We start from the raw sequence: 14,472 nt of genomic DNA, 5'->3' as shown, positions 1-14,472 counted from the left end.
TGGCGGAGGTAGAAAGAGCATGATTCACAACAAGGCCGGAAGGGCTAAGGATACCTCTACGAACAATGATACGCCTAATCAGCCAGGAAATTCCACCTTGCCAAAGCAAAAGTCTCGCGATTCCAGTAAGTTTCATGTGCCTTGCGAAATCTAACCACAAAGCACCACCCTCGAGTCGTCAATCGAAGCGCCGACGAGCGTCAGAATCCGAGAACTATGACATGAGTAAAAAAGAAAAGGAAGAAGGGAAAGAAAGTATAAAACATGATCAGCCTGGTGAAGCACTTGCACAGGCTAGTGAAAGTGCATTGCTTGGCGAAGAGATTAATGCAAAACAAGAAGCGCCAATTCGTGAAAAGCCAGCTGTGATTGAGGAAAGATCAGGGCTTATTCAATTTCGGGTTGTAACGAATGATAACAAACCCGACTCTTTGGTGATTTTAACTGGACTAAAGCATATATTCATGAAGCAACTTCCGAAGATGCCAAGAGAATATATAACACGGCTGGTGATGGATCGACATCACTGGAGTATGGCCATTGTAAAGCGCGGTCTACAAGTGGTCGGTGGAATAACGTATCGACCTTTTCCTCATCGAGAATTTGCCGAAATTGTATTTTGTGCGATATCGAGTACAGAACAAGTTAAAGGTTATGGATCACATTTGATGAATCATGTCAAGGATCATATCAAAGATGTGTCACCCATCAAGCACTTTTTGACGTACGCAGACAATTATGCCATCGGTTACTTCAAAAAGCAAGGCTTCAGCAAAGAAATCTCTTTACCTCAATCTGTGTGGGTCGGCTATATTAAAGACTATGAGGGCGGTACGTTAATGCAATGCACAATGGTCCCACGCATTCGTTATTTAGAAGTGCAGAGCTTCCTTGCAACTCAAAAACGCTTGATTCAAGCGCGTATTAATTCTTTTTCCCGATCACACGTCGTATACCCTGGCTTAGACGTGTTCAAAAACCACAAAGATGAAAAGCGCGACATTACATCACAAGCAAGCAAAGTGGAATTGATTGTTCAGCCCAATGAGGTTCCGGGCTTGAAAGAGACCGGATGGACCCCAGAGATGGACGAGCTTATCAGCCGCTCAAAACGAGGACCGCATTTTGCTGCAATGCGACATATACTCGTGGAGCTAAATGCGCACGCGAGTGCTTGGCCATTTGTTGCCCCAGTCAATGCCAATGATGTGCCTGATTACTATACGGTCATTACGAATCCTATGGACCTTTCGACGATGGAAAGGAAGCTTGAAAATAATCAATATAACACTGTTGACGATCTTGTACAAGATGCTCAACTTGTCTTTGATAACTGTAAACTATACAATCCTGCCTCCTCCCCGTATGCGAAGTGCGCCGTCAAGTTGGAAAAATTTCTCTATGAGCGACTACCTCAATGGAAACAGGCAGCGGGTCTATCTGTATAAAATATAGAGCCTTCCATTTAATTTAAGTGTACTATTTCGCAAGTGGTTACTGAACATCCTCTATGCTCGTTCCTCGAGCTTGCTTGACCGCGACAGCGTCCATTTGCCGTCGAAGATTCAAACCCAGGACTTGGGAGGTGTTGAATGTGGCAGAAAGGATTTCACCGCCTAGAAGATGATCCAGCTTAATCAGAAATCCGCCATAAATCGCGAGCACGGATGGGTGCCTGAGTGGCAGGTTCCGTCAGCATCGATAGAGGAAAGGCATCGTTCATGCCCTCATCACACCGGGTCCGATGCGCCTCGATGCATCGGTCAGCCATGTCCTGGGCACGCTCAAGTGCCTGCTGCTTCGTTTGCCTTCGCCGCATCCACCACCCGACTGCGACGAGCCCCGCCAAGCCGAGCACGGCGCTCAGCGTTCTACCGAGGATGGGTGCGACGTGCGTCACAGGATACGAAATCGAGAAAATACTGGACTCTGCTTCGCCTTGCATGTCGAGCACCTCGTCTACGTACGTGAACAGATACCCTAGTCGCACAATTTTCGTGCCATTTGATGGCACGATATTTGTGTATTCATACTGACACACGCAAGGCATGCTTTATTCAGTAGAAAAAACTTGCTCGGATTCTCCCTACATACAATAAAGAGGCGTTCCTTCGATTCTCTTGTGCGAAGCCCATAATCCTTGACCTTACCCCGGCGGGCCCAGGAACAGGGAAAACCCATGCCCCCCATAAGGTCGCTTTGGTAACATTTGTCGTGACATGATATTGACCAATCAAATGTCGCTATCACCTTTATTCGGGCAAAGTGGGGTCGATAATCACGTGCCTTGTGCGCATATCAAGCGATGTATGATTGCGACCGACGCCGCTATGCGAGATCGCTTGATTCGTGCTGGATATTTTTTGAAATTTCACGGAAATCCAGCTGCCCCGCACATGTAACCTAAGTTTGTCGGCAACAGTCTCACCACCTTTTTCGCCACAGTCTACTCTGACCCCTGAGCTTGCGTGCTGCTAAGTGTGGGGTTAACCTTTAGAGTTTGATTATTTCTGCAAATTATGTTGAATGTACAGCTCGTACATTGGCAACCAGGTGACCATTTTCAAAGAGATATCTTTTGTGATCAAGTGCCGATGATGGAGGTATGCAATTCCTGTTTGCATCCAGCGCCACCCTCTGGCGACTTGAATACATCGCGAGAGTTTGACTCTATAAGGTTAAATCAGCAGCTTGAATCACTTGCTCTAGAACTCCAGGCCGGGTCAGAGCAAGTGCAGAATATTTGGCACATATGGCATGATTCATGTCAGGACTACTCTGAATCTTTACTGGACAAGCCGCAGACTGCGCCACCACCCGCATCGCCTACAATGAATCCCGTCAACTTGAAAGGTGTATCAGGTACTTCATCAACAGAAGGGATCACACATCTTGACATCATTCCCGAGCTGGACATCAGTGTCTTGAAATTTGATGATAATAGCACGATGAGCATACATGACAAGGAAGAGAATTAAGAGAGTTACAAGGAAAACACATCCTCATTGTAAGATAATTACCCGCATTGCCATAAGCCACAATACTTTTTAATGCTACACCGCTTTTTTAGATGATGATTGTGACTTGACCGACACAGCATCTACCATCCGACTCAGGGCACACGTGCTCTGAATCAGAAGAAATCCGGGAATGACAACCCACACACCATTGCTTATGACCAAATAAAACCACAAGTGCAAAGGATCCTGCGTATCTAAAGCGGCGGTATTGGTAAACCATTCAGGAACGAACGTCATGTAATCACCATACAGCTCTGAAAGGCACAAAAAGCATAGGTAGATGTGATATTTCTCATTGGACTTTAAAACAAGCCATGCCGTGTAAAGAGCCAAGGGGCCTTTGAGCAGAACAGTAAGCGCCTCTACCGAAACGATGCCTGGGTCGGCAACGCCCCACCGAGAGTCCGCATGGCTATACTCTTGCCATAAGGATGCAAAGAAGCCATTCGAAGAGCTCACTGTGCGTCCATTCACTGAGAGATACACAAAGGGTCCTTCCACTGCATGTGAGAAATAGGTACACGTACGAAAAATGTGGATAAGTGCGTCAAAGATGAGCCAGAAAAATAGGAAACTGCGACCTGTAGAGAGGAAATACCGTTTTGAATAGTATGTGAATGATGTTGCTAGGCTGAGGAGCACGCCGACATACGCAATTGAGACGCATGTTTGCACGGTCTCTGCCTGCAACATGGCGTGGCACGATACGCGAAACGGACCGTTTTTTGGTTAATTAAGGTGTGGAATTTTTATTTACGTACTATTCAACATCAGTCCATATATGCCAGCACTTTTCTAGTCGTGTGCGAATGCTTCCCAAGCGGTTACCAAGCGCCGCCCATTCAGCCTGCTTTGATGATAAAGTTACAGAGCCACCGTATGTATGATGTTCGAGTTCATGCTGGACATATTCCCAATCTGGTTCGGCAAGATCGTCAAGTGTCAGGGTTGATAACTCATGTCTTACTGCAAAGAGTTCCTCCAGCAGCTTACTATGCTCCGATGATGCTGTTTCTTGCCTTATGAAACTGATGAAGGCATCTACTTGGCCTCGAAGCTCACCAAAAGCCAGCCCTGCTTCGACACCTGTATGGTTGTATCCTTGATCAAATCCTGTTTGTAGCGCAGATAGTTTGCCGTTTTCTAGTCCTTCGCGATAGCCCATCTTATGTTAGCATGGAAGCACATACATTGTACATTTGCATTTCCATTTTGATACGGTCTCGAGTTTCCATTGGCGCATGCGCCGCGTCCTCGTCTGATGCTAACCAGTCGTCATCTTCGACTGCTCGCATAATTTTGGCAAGTGATGAGGATAAAGTGGAACCCTTCTCCACTTGGTTGCACGCTCTTGGCTGCTATGCACAACGTCAAACGCGTGCCTGTCAGTGTGCAATCAGCGGAAGTGCTTGAACAGCGCCGTGCTGAGGAAGCTCGGAAGCTGGACACCTACAAGCAAATTGAAGACACGTATTTGGAGCACGTAAGTAAGTTGCACACTCACAAAAGCGACGAAATGGTGATCATTCAACCGAGGCATTGGAGAGTACCACGTCCATTCTGTCTTGCAATCCCGAATACTATTCCGCATGGAACTACAGGAGAACAATTTTGTTGTACATGTTTGAGCAAGGTGATACCAATCTGAAGAGGCGGCTGCTGGAGGGTGACCTTCTTATGCTCCAACAAAGTATGAAGTCACATCCCAAAGTGTATTGGTTGTGGAATCATCGCCGGTGGTGTTTATGCTTGCTTCCATCCAGTGATGTGCAGGACAAAGGAGAGAAATGGAGGCAAGAACTGCGGCTCGTTAATATGATGCTTGAAATGGATCCCAGGAACTGTACGTCTAGCAATGCTCACCACAGTTATGGGCTGGAATTATCGTCGCTGGGTGATTGAAGAGCTCGCCAAAGCGCAAACAAATCAAGAAAATGTACCACCTTTCCCCTCCTCGCTTTCTAGCGACCTAGATGACAAGACCCGTGCTATTCATTTGGAACTCGCACGCCATGAACTAAAATACACACTCACCAAAATTGAGCAAAATTTTAGTAACTTTAGCGCATGGCACAACAGATCGAAGCTCCTGCCCCGCATCTGGGATGGCGAGAAATTAGACGCTGCAGCACGCTCTCAGCAGCGTCAAGCAGGTATGTTGTTATATGTGCTCTAATACAGAATTTGAATTGCTTCAGCAAGCCATGTATACGGATCCTGGCGACCAAAGTATATGGATTTACCATCGATGGCTCGTATCGCTAGACCCCAACCTCGAAACGCTCAAAGAACAGATCCAAGTCATCCATGAACTTGCTGAGATGGAGCCAGAGAGTAAATGTGAGTTCGTTGTGACTAATGGCAGGGTGCATGCAATCCTTGGCTCACTATAAGCAACAATTGCTATCTTTTCATCAGAATGGCATCACACAAAGCGAAGCGCAAAAACTCGAAAACCAAGTTCGCGAACATCTTACTCAATTAGAAGAGATTGATTCGCTGCGTCGACACCGATATCGTGATCTGCTCAATATTCCACCGTCATCTCCTAGTAGGCATTAACTAGCTTGGGTTGATTCAGCAGCCCTGCGCAGGTAAAAATTAGACTTCTCCGTCGCTTGCACTTGAGCTTCAGCATCACACTAGGAATAGAACCAGAAACCAGCTGTAACGACCGATGGAATATTGTGCGCTACGCTGTGCGTTCTTGCAGGCAACGATAGAGCCCATGACCACTATGAGAGCGTCTTCCCTGGTTCGAACGCCAGACTATGGTTTTTGCCAACGTGACATATCACAAACCTACCGTTCAAACTAGCTGAGTGAAAATCACCTAGTGGGGGCAATTATGGTGCAGAACGTTCACGAACTTGAGCAAGAAGCGACGACGTGATGCGCCCCTTGATTTCCGTCTCCATTTGCTCCTCGTCACCTTCGTTGGCAGCATCCGTTTGACCAGACACACGGTTGGCGAGCTCTAGCTTGCTTTGGGCCATGGCCAAAATATCTTCATCAATGGTGCCGCGGCTTATCAAGCGAACAACTGTGACAGGCTTTGTTTGGCCGATGCGGTAGCACCGATCTGTCGCTTGTTTGTCATTTTGGGGGTTGAAGTCTTGGTCAAATAGCACGACCCAGTTGGCAGCGACAAGATTGATACCCAGACCACCCGCACGCGTGGACAACAAGAAAACAGGGATGGATGGATCATTGGTAAATTGGTCCACAAGGACCTGACGGTCACCCACGTTGGTCTGACCGGTGAAGCCGACATACTTGACACCGATATGTTCCAAAAACACGCACAAAATATCCAGCACAGACGTGAACTGTGAGAAAATGAGCATGCGATCACCACGTTCCACGACCTCGTCAATGATTTTTTGCAGCTCTCGAATTTTGCCCGAGTTCAACCACTCGGCCGCTGGCAGCTGGTGCTTCTTGGTCGACTTCCACGAACGTGCGAGCAAAGACAATTCAGCATCAGTGTTGATCGTAAAGTCTTCGCGTAGATGCTGAATGTTTTCCTCTGCATGTTCAGGTTCACGGATATAATCTCGCGCTAGAGCTGCAATCTTCTTGTCATCATACAAACTGCGAAAGAGCAGGGGGTGGTTCGCAGCCTTACGCAGATCCATGAGAACATTGGCCGAATCCTTCTGTGCGCCTTTCTTGCCATTAGGCTCGTCTACCAGCGCTGCCTTAGTGCGCTGCAACACATCTTTGTACATTTGGGCCTGCCGTTCTGTCATATCGCAAAGTACATTGCGCTCCGTCTTCTCTGTTAGTCCACGCAATACCTGATCTTTGCGTCGCCGCAGAACGAATGGCTGCATCATGCGCTTGGCACGCTCAACGCGCTGCCGAGACAGTTGCGTAGTGCTTGCACCCTGCTTGACTTTAAAAATGGCTGCAAGAGCCTCTTCAGCATCCGTAAAGTAGTCAGGTAAAATAAAGTTGAGCAATGATACCAACTCTTGCAGGTTATTTTGCAATGGTGTACCCGTAAGCAGCAAGCGCCAGCGTCCCGAAATGCGCAAAAGCTTGGCGTACTTTTGAGATTTGCGATTCTTCAGCATGTGGCCTTCATCGAACACGCAGACGTCGAAGCCACTCTTGCGCAGGAACGACTGGTCATCATGGCTTCCTGTCGCCATATCATACGTCGTCAGCAACACATCATAATCATCACGCCGCTTGAGATCCATGCGCAGATCACGGCGCTCTGCCTGAGAACCATAGTATACTTCAATGCGCAGATCAGGGCAAAAACGCTGAAATTCACGCGACCAGTTTTCCAGCACGGAAGAAGGTGACACAATTAAGTGCGCTCCGCGACGAGGGTAGTTTTCCTTAATGTGGGCAAGGAATGCAATTACTTGACATGTCTTGCCCAATCCCATCTCGTCTGCCAAGATACAGGATGTCTCCTTCTGATACAGCAGATTAAGCCAGCTCACACCTGTCAGCTGATAATCCTTAAGCACCACGTCCTTGGCCAGATTCGTTGGCTGCTTATCAAGAAAATTGTCTGGCTTAGGTTTGGAAGGATCTAATGCTGCCTCTTCCTTGACGCGCCATCCACTCATCGCTTCATTGATTTGCTGTCCGATCGTTTCGCACTTGGCCAGTACTTCATCCACTTCCATGTAGCCAGCCATCAGTTCCACACAATTCGAGAAAAGGCGCGGCGATACTCCCTTGGCCGACTTATCACCGAGCTTTTCATACACGTCATCAACCGTTCCAAATGGACGCAGCGACATGATGGTGTTTGCCTGTTCCTGTGAACAATTAATCGTATCGATGAGATTGGTAGCATCCACCTGGTTAAACCATGCAAGAGCCTGTTGCTGCTGTTGATAGGTACGCTCATCCATATCACCAAACTCTTCTTCATCAGTTGATGCATCATCCAGACTGATAGATCCATCAGAATCTGAGTCGGACATGGCGCGGGCCTTGCGCTTAGCCGGCCGCTTTGGCGGAGCAGACGGCCGAGGCACTGGAGCTGGAGCTGGAGCTGGAGTCTGATGTGTTGAAACAGGTGGTGGCGGCGGCGGGGCTACCTTTTTCGGCCTGAGCTTCTCAATTGCCTCGCCCAAGTCATAGTTAGATGCGCGCAGCACATCCATGCACTGTTCGACCGTATAGCTGGAAAAAAGGCGCGAAAGACGTGTTGCCTTAATCTGCAAAATACTGTCTGATGGCGCAGAACTAGTTCCGACAGAGGGGGTGGATGCAGTCGACATGAAGGGCGCCGGCTGTTGATACTGATACGCTTGGAGATTTTGCAAAAAGGCGTTCGGCTGTGTACCAGCGCCATCTCCATACCCACCAGGATGCTTGGCCTGCGCATCCTGCTTCGCGGTCGGACTAGAGTCTGGTGCTAGCACGACGGGGTTTTGTGGTGTTCCACTCATTCAGTCGCGGTAAAATGCGTAGGAAAGTCCAGGTTAGGACGCGTTTCTTTACGCGTCAGAAATAATTCCACATGCCACAAGGACCACTCACATTTTCGACACCACTTTAAAAGCACATTGGTTGGGGCCTACACGTATCTTAACCCCCCCTCTTGTATGTATGAAGGCTATACGCTTGTTGAATAGACTAGGAGTTGCGTACAAAACAGGCATGTCGCCATGAGATATTCTTTTTACATTTGTTCGTAGAGTACCACAACTTTGACCATACAAGTACGTGAAAGCAAGCTCTGCGTTCCAACAAGTCGCCCCAAAGCCACTTCTAGTTGAGGGCCTCATGCCGCTTTGTCTGTGCCCTCGCTCAACTAGACGACATGGTCCGCGTCGTCACGATCACGTGACAAAGCGCCAGGCCAGCGTTGTGACCGTGTCCGTTGCGTTCTAGTGGCATTTGTCCATGTCGTACGCCAGTCGTAAGCCTCAGTCTCGCGCCGAGGCAGATGCACATGCCCGAACTCTACGCGCTCTTGTGAAACTACCTGAAAATAAGCACTGTGCTGATTGCAAAAGAAATGATACGCGATGGGCGTCGTGGAACATTGGATGCTTCTTGTGTATTCGATGCTCCGGCATTCATCGGAGCATGGGTACACATATCAGTCGTGTCAAGTCCATTGACTTGGACATTTGGACACCAGAACAAATGAATTCTATTCAAAAGTGGGGTAACAAACGGGCGAATGCTTACTGGGAAGCCCACCTTAAGGCTGGGCATGCCCCACCCGATCACAAAGTGGAAAGTTTTATTCGCAGCAAGTATGAGCTTCGCCGATGGGCAAGGCAAACTCCCATCCCCGAGGATCCATCTGTGCTCGATACTGACACAGCTCAAGCTCCTACGGCGACGACGCAGCCTCGCCTGCCGCCAACATCCACGCGCAGTGTGCCTCAAGCGCAGGCTTCTATCGCACCCAAGCCTGGTTCAGGGGCACTTCTTGATTTGCTGGGTGATGGTGAGGCACCGATGTCAAGACCATCGACCGGTGTGGCTCCTGCGCTTGCGCCGGCGCCCAAGGCCACGACTGAGACGAAAAGCAATCTATTTGAACTAGACTGGGACGACGCTTCGTCAAAAAATACAGCCCCTATAACCAACAATGTGCAGTCAAAACGTCATAAAGACGAGATCCTCAGCTTGTTTTCCAAGCCATCTGCCCCACCCCATCCTGTGATGAACGACGATCTTTTTACCTCCTTCGCTACAGCTTCTGAACCAAGTGTCTCTTCGGCTTTGGGCTCTTTGTCTCTAGGCTCACCGCCTCAGGCCCCGGCATCGTCGTCACTTTCATCGATACCACCCCTGCCGTCGCGTGATGCACCACCTACAGCCATGTTAAATACGCAAGATATATGGGGAACACCTTCACAACCCAGTGTCCCAGAGCAGGAGGATGCTTTTGCCGATATCTGGGGCGACTTTAAGTAGCAGTTGCTAGACACCTGAAACCCCCTGGCGGGGTGCCATACGAGTCACGTGCTCAACGCGAGCAGAGGGAGCCTGGCGCTGTGGGGTGCTGGGCGTGGACCAGCGGGGTGTACGATTCTCTCAGGCCACGTGTCATCACGACTTTCCCATGGGCTTGTTCCAATCCAAGCCTGCCGTCGGGCCCGGTAACAAGGTGCGTTGCAACGTATCGAATGCAAAAGAGATCAAGATTCATTGCGATGATACGATCGAGCAAGTACGTATGGTCAAGCAAATGAGATTCTGACGCCAAGATTATGACGCAACCGCCAAAGCCGTCTTCTCCAGATGGTAAAGGCTTGTATTTTGGCGATTTCAAGCCATTCTCTGCTTCTCATTTTATGGATGACATGCTCATGTTCTTGGATCTAGTAGGATCTGCTGTCATGCTTGGTGCTACCGCATTTGTGTACTTGAAAAAGGTGGCATGGGAAGAGGCCAAGCCCATCTTCATTATGAGCACTGGCATCTTTTTCTCTCTCTTTGCTATTTGCTCTGTCATTTCGTATATTCGCGGTCGTGTCGTATTCACTGGTGTGCGCATGACCGAGTCTCAGCCTGTATGTTGACACTGTGACTGACAACACAGAGAGAGCTCGAATGTATTTTAATCAAATCCCCATACACGCATAAAGCCGTGTTGAGCGATGAGAAGACCAAAGAAGGTAAGCGTGTGCTCATCCCACCTGTGTATGAACTCTATGTGGAATACATGCGTCTAGGCTCTGATAACCGCACTGTGTGTGCACGCAAAAAAGGGCGCGTCATTGTTGGAAATTTTGGTACGTACTATGCCACTTATGTCAGGCGAATGGTTCACATCTGAGGGCGAGTTCGTCCGGTCGGCGTTTGAGGCCCACCTAGTGTCGAGTATACAGAAACATGTGAATGCTTAGCTCCTTTCTCCACATACACCCGAGCCGCGGCATTTTCGTTTGTACCCTCGACGGTCACGAAGCGCTCACCCGTCTGTACTTGCGCGTAAACACGGTGCTCTCGGCATTGATCCTGTGTACGCCCTTTTCCATTCATCGGGCAAGACATGAGTGGTCTGTTGGCACGAAATTGGGGAGGCGTCAATAATCAGCCCGTCAGCCTGTTTTATGTGTGCAAATGCACCTGCTTTACCACGAATACAACGCTCGTGCCCATTTTATGGCCGAAAGATGGTCAAAACATCTGCAGTACTTGTACAAAGGAGCTTTGCGTAGAACGTGCCGAAGGATGTCGTGGCGCACAGATCGTGGAATCTAATAGCGACACAGCTACAGGATACGAGGGCCAAGTATGGGCGAAATGCTTCGGTATGGCACGGTACATGTAACTGACACCCAGTGCGTGATCCAACAAAAGACCAATCTATTGTATTTTTATACCTGGTATGCGTGCTCGCACTGCTGTTCTGGGCTTTGATACGAAGCCATTATGGACAGGCATTATTAGGCCGTATCCGTGATCGTCTGCGTAGATAGAACACGCCCATCTGCCATGTCCCGGTCGTGCGTGGGGTTCGTCGACCTACTAGATCCTGTAACATGTTATACACCTCGTGCGTGTCGCGTTGGCATGACCCAGGACTGTCGCACTCTCAACCATGGAAGCGAAGCTTCAGACATTCAAAGTCGCTGAACTGAAAGATCTGTTGTTGAGAGCGAACCTTTCGACTTCCGGCAACAAGCCTGATCTGATCAAGCGCCTGTTGGAAAACCCAGAAGCGACCAAGTCGCTCGAGGCATCTGTCGGCGAAGCTGCTCCACAGCCTGCCGAACCGCCCAAGCAGGACACACCAGCACCTGCGGCAGAGCCCACTCGTGATCCTGCCCCGCAGAACGCTGAGCCTGTCGCATCTGGCAAGCCATCCGAGACAGAGCGCAAGAATGCACTCTTAGCTGAGTTGGAGAAGCGCAAGGCCCGCGCTATCCGGTTCGGCCAGCCATATGAAGATGTTGAAAAGCAAATTCTGCGAATTCAAAAGTTTGGCATAGAAGAGGATGCGCATACGAATCGACTCGACACGGAGCTCAAGAAAGACCATGGAAAGCGCGGTGCGCCGGTCAAGCCAGCGCCGGCGGCCTCTGCCGAGCCAGAAGTGGATGTATGTATATACCTACTAACCTCAGCCTGAAGAACTTGAGCGGAGAAAGCGCCGTGCTGAGCGCTTTGGACTGGTGCCTAATGAAACCAAAGAGCACGCTGAGAAAAAGAAGCGCGTCGCATAGAAATTTTCGATTTCCTATAATTATTTCCCTCCTCTATGGACACTTGCGCAGCCTGCCAAAAGACGGCTGCCAAGTACACTTGTCCATACTGTCGTGCCAAGACATGCTCGTTGCCGTGCTTTCAGGAGCACAAGAATGCTTCGTCCTCTTGCAAAGCAGCGCGTTCGAAGCATGAACATGCATCGCGTCTTGGTCCGCCCATATCCATCTTGGGCCTTGAGCGTGGACCCACCTCGCGCTTTGTCCCGATGAACAAGTACGACTACAATCAGCTCATGGAAGACTATCAGTTTCTCAACCAGGTAGGCCGCATGGTCTCTACAACAGGTCGTGCGCTGTACGAAGGCAAATTACTGGGAAGCAAGAGCGCAGGCGAACAGCGACGCGCGCCTGCGTCCGTACAGCGCCGCGATGCACTGGCAAAGCAGCTTTCTTTTCACAAGCTGCCTATTATGCTCTTGCCTGACGGCATGTCAAAACGTAAACTGAATCGCACGCAGTGGGATACTAAGCATCAACGCATGTTGTACTCGGCCCATTTGTCCTTTCCATGTGCATCTCCGAATCCTCTGGTGCAAGGCTGGCTCTTTCACCGCATGGAAGGAGGTGCGGATATCGTCCAAAGTGTTTTGGTGGAAATGGAGCGGATCTGTGCGCGTCTGCAGGACGCTCGCCCCGCGGACGAGGCTCCTGCATCGAAACGGGCTCGCACAGAGATGCTGCCAGAGGTATGGGCGTCGCTAGGTGTGCCGTGCACCCTATCTGATCGGGCTGGAAGTTTGCCGACAAATGGTGTATTGCTACTGCATGTCTACGAGATCCGACTTCGAAATGAAAGCACATCCAAGTTTCTTGATTGGTGGATCCGGAAAGGAGCAGCTCTTGAGAGCGAGGCATCACCTCCTTCTACATCCACCACACCGATGATCCAGCCGCATGCATTGCAAGCGGTCTCACAGCTTCGACCGGATAAAGACACAGTGGCCACATCACCTCTTGATTCCCATACAAGGCAGTACTACATACGTATTGTGCCTGGTATGACCTTTGAATCGGTGCTTCGGTCTATACCGTCAGCGTTTGGGCTCGTGGAGTACTTTGACCTGGAGTGGTGGCATGTGGATGCGCTCAGGGACGCCGAGCGCAAGAGCCAAGTGAGCGTCATGACCATACCCACGCCTGCGCCACCACCGACGCTGGTCGCCTATGCATCCGACAGTGAATAGCCGAACATACCCATCGACAACTACAGATAGTGTACACTACTCGCGCATCTTGCTGCGCTTGCCTGTCTGGGCCTGGAAACCTGTCTTGATGGCGCTGACAGAGCGCTGCGAGCCACAGGCCTCACACTGCATAAAGTAGATACGGTTTTCTTTTGTGAGGAGCGTATTGGGCGAGCGACACGTTTTGCATGTGACGTATTCCACAATGTATCGCCGCAATACATTCTCGATCTGCTTTGGTTGGAAACGACCGCGAATAACAAGGCGCTGGCTACCGTCGACGGAGCCCGTCGTACCCAGTTCTGTGAACAGGTACTGGATGACATGGTCAGGCTGACGGTGCATGCGCTTGCAAATCTCAATAACGTTCGCGAACATGGTCTTCTTCGAGCCGTCGCGCTGAACGACAGGAGGAACCATCGTGTATTTCTTCTTCTCGCCGGACAATGCAGGGTTCTGTTGACGCAATGTGCGGAAAATACGGCTCAAAAGCTCCTGGTATGTGTAGTCGCGATCCGTGCCTTGCCACGTCTCAGCATCAGGCGCCGAATCACCACCTCCGCCCTCTTTTTCTCCTGTCTCACCTGTTTTTCCTGCGTCAGGGGTTTCATTCAACTCTTTCTCGAACTCTTCAAGATCAAAGGCAGCCTTCTTCTTTTTCTTCTTCTTCAAGTCACCGAAGTCCAGTGGCGTATCATCAACTGGCGCTTGCTGGCCTTCAGCTGAGGCAGGCGCATCAGCACCGTTCTTTTCAGCAGGCTTCTCGCTCTGAGACTGTCGTCTGTTAGCACTGATATCCACACGTACGCCTTCCAGTTCCAGATCCATATCCACCGGCATCTTTTTCTTCTTGCTCTTCTTCTTCAAACCACCAAACATATCAGCCGCATCCACAGGGGCATCAGGCTTGGTGACTGGAGGCTCATTTTTCACGGCCTCTTCACTCGGTGCCGCCGACATGATCGTCGTTCTTTCTGCCGAGGAAAAAATACGACGATTCGACCTACCGCTGCCGTCACTTCGCACGCGACGCCGTCGTCCTTCTTACCGCAGCCACAT

General features: G+C 49.9%; 13 protein-coding genes across 13 annotated transcripts; 8 read left to right on the top strand and 5 right to left on the bottom strand.

The window, feature by feature from the left end:
* Positions 1-19: 19 nt before the first annotated feature.
* MRET_0817 (histone acetyltransferase) lies at positions 20-1,448 on the top strand (the record flags this gene model as incomplete). The annotated part of the gene is made up of 2 exons (XM_027627444.1): positions 20-125; positions 163-1,448. The coding sequence occupies 2 exons, from the start codon at positions 20-22 to the stop codon at positions 1,446-1,448; spliced, it is 1,392 nt and encodes a 463-aa protein (XP_027482810.1).
* A 185-nt stretch (positions 1,449-1,633) lies between these two features.
* On the bottom strand, positions 1,634-2,050 carry MRET_0816 (uncharacterized protein; the record flags this gene model as incomplete). Its single annotated transcript, XM_027627443.1, has 1 exon — positions 1,634-2,050. One exon carries the CDS (start codon positions 2,048-2,050, stop codon positions 1,634-1,636), a length of 417 nt encoding a protein of 138 aa, XP_027482809.1.
* A 469-nt stretch (positions 2,051-2,519) lies between these two features.
* Positions 2,520-2,978, top strand: MRET_0815 (uncharacterized protein; the record flags this gene model as incomplete). The annotated part of the gene is made up of 1 exon (XM_027627442.1): positions 2,520-2,978. The coding sequence occupies one exon, from the start codon at positions 2,520-2,522 to the stop codon at positions 2,976-2,978; it is 459 nt and encodes a 152-aa protein (XP_027482812.1).
* Positions 2,979-3,053: 75 nt separating this feature from the next.
* MRET_0814 (emopamil binding protein) lies at positions 3,054-3,713 on the bottom strand (the record flags this gene model as incomplete). Its single annotated transcript, XM_027627441.1, has 2 exons — positions 3,054-3,520; positions 3,548-3,713. The coding sequence occupies 2 exons, from the start codon at positions 3,711-3,713 to the stop codon at positions 3,054-3,056; spliced, it is 633 nt and encodes a 210-aa protein (XP_027482811.1).
* Positions 3,714-3,780: 67 nt separating this feature from the next.
* On the bottom strand, positions 3,781-4,315 carry MRET_0813 (protein Yae1; the record flags this gene model as incomplete). Its single annotated transcript, XM_027627440.1, has 2 exons — positions 3,781-4,185; positions 4,211-4,315. 2 exons carry the CDS (start codon positions 4,313-4,315, stop codon positions 3,781-3,783), a joined length of 510 nt encoding a protein of 169 aa, XP_027482806.1.
* Positions 4,316-4,380: 65 nt separating this feature from the next.
* On the top strand, positions 4,381-5,582 carry MRET_0812 (geranylgeranyl transferase type-2 subunit alpha; the record flags this gene model as incomplete). The annotated part of the gene is made up of 5 exons (XM_027627439.1): positions 4,381-4,503; positions 4,530-4,863; positions 4,889-5,173; positions 5,202-5,360; positions 5,386-5,582. The coding sequence occupies 5 exons, from the start codon at positions 4,381-4,383 to the stop codon at positions 5,580-5,582; spliced, it is 1,098 nt and encodes a 365-aa protein (XP_027482805.1).
* Positions 5,583-5,866: 284 nt separating this feature from the next.
* Positions 5,867-8,443, bottom strand: MRET_0811 (SWI/SNF-related matrix-associated actin-dependent regulator of chromatin subfamily A; the record flags this gene model as incomplete). The annotated part of the gene is made up of 1 exon (XM_027627438.1): positions 5,867-8,443. One exon carries the CDS (start codon positions 8,441-8,443, stop codon positions 5,867-5,869), a length of 2,577 nt encoding a protein of 858 aa, XP_027482808.1.
* A 457-nt stretch (positions 8,444-8,900) lies between these two features.
* Positions 8,901-9,929, top strand: MRET_0810 (ADP-ribosylation factor; the record flags this gene model as incomplete). The annotated part of the gene is made up of 1 exon (XM_027627437.1): positions 8,901-9,929. One exon carries the CDS (start codon positions 8,901-8,903, stop codon positions 9,927-9,929), a length of 1,029 nt encoding a protein of 342 aa, XP_027482807.1.
* Positions 9,930-10,077: 148 nt separating this feature from the next.
* Positions 10,078-10,864, top strand: MRET_0809 (uncharacterized protein; the record flags this gene model as incomplete). The annotated part of the gene is made up of 4 exons (XM_027627436.1): positions 10,078-10,185; positions 10,223-10,528; positions 10,558-10,750; positions 10,776-10,864. The coding sequence occupies 4 exons, from the start codon at positions 10,078-10,080 to the stop codon at positions 10,862-10,864; spliced, it is 696 nt and encodes a 231-aa protein (XP_027482735.1).
* Positions 10,865-11,010: 146 nt separating this feature from the next.
* Positions 11,011-11,440, top strand: MRET_0808 (uncharacterized protein; the record flags this gene model as incomplete). The annotated part of the gene is made up of 2 exons (XM_027627435.1): positions 11,011-11,272; positions 11,304-11,440. The coding sequence occupies 2 exons, from the start codon at positions 11,011-11,013 to the stop codon at positions 11,438-11,440; spliced, it is 399 nt and encodes a 132-aa protein (XP_027482736.1).
* Positions 11,441-11,562: 122 nt separating this feature from the next.
* Positions 11,563-12,187, top strand: MRET_0807 (SAP domain ribonucleoprotein; the record flags this gene model as incomplete). Its single annotated transcript, XM_027627434.1, has 2 exons — positions 11,563-12,063; positions 12,089-12,187. 2 exons carry the CDS (start codon positions 11,563-11,565, stop codon positions 12,185-12,187), a joined length of 600 nt encoding a protein of 199 aa, XP_027482744.1.
* Positions 12,188-12,222: 35 nt separating this feature from the next.
* Positions 12,223-13,413, top strand: MRET_0806 (HIT finger domain protein; the record flags this gene model as incomplete). The annotated part of the gene is made up of 1 exon (XM_027627433.1): positions 12,223-13,413. One exon carries the CDS (start codon positions 12,223-12,225, stop codon positions 13,411-13,413), a length of 1,191 nt encoding a protein of 396 aa, XP_027482745.1.
* Positions 13,414-13,449: 36 nt separating this feature from the next.
* MRET_0805 (translation initiation factor 2 subunit 2) lies at positions 13,450-14,373 on the bottom strand (the record flags this gene model as incomplete). Its single annotated transcript, XM_027627432.1, has 2 exons — positions 13,450-14,187; positions 14,221-14,373. The coding sequence occupies 2 exons, from the start codon at positions 14,371-14,373 to the stop codon at positions 13,450-13,452; spliced, it is 891 nt and encodes a 296-aa protein (XP_027482742.1).
* Positions 14,374-14,472: the final 99 nt, after the last annotated feature.

This window comes from Malassezia restricta, chromosome I, assembly GCF_003290485.1.
Source record: "Malassezia restricta chromosome I, complete sequence".
Taxonomy (NCBI): Eukaryota; Fungi; Basidiomycota; class Malasseziomycetes; order Malasseziales; family Malasseziaceae; genus Malassezia; species Malassezia restricta.
This window is presented reverse-complemented; position numbering and strand designations above follow the sequence as displayed.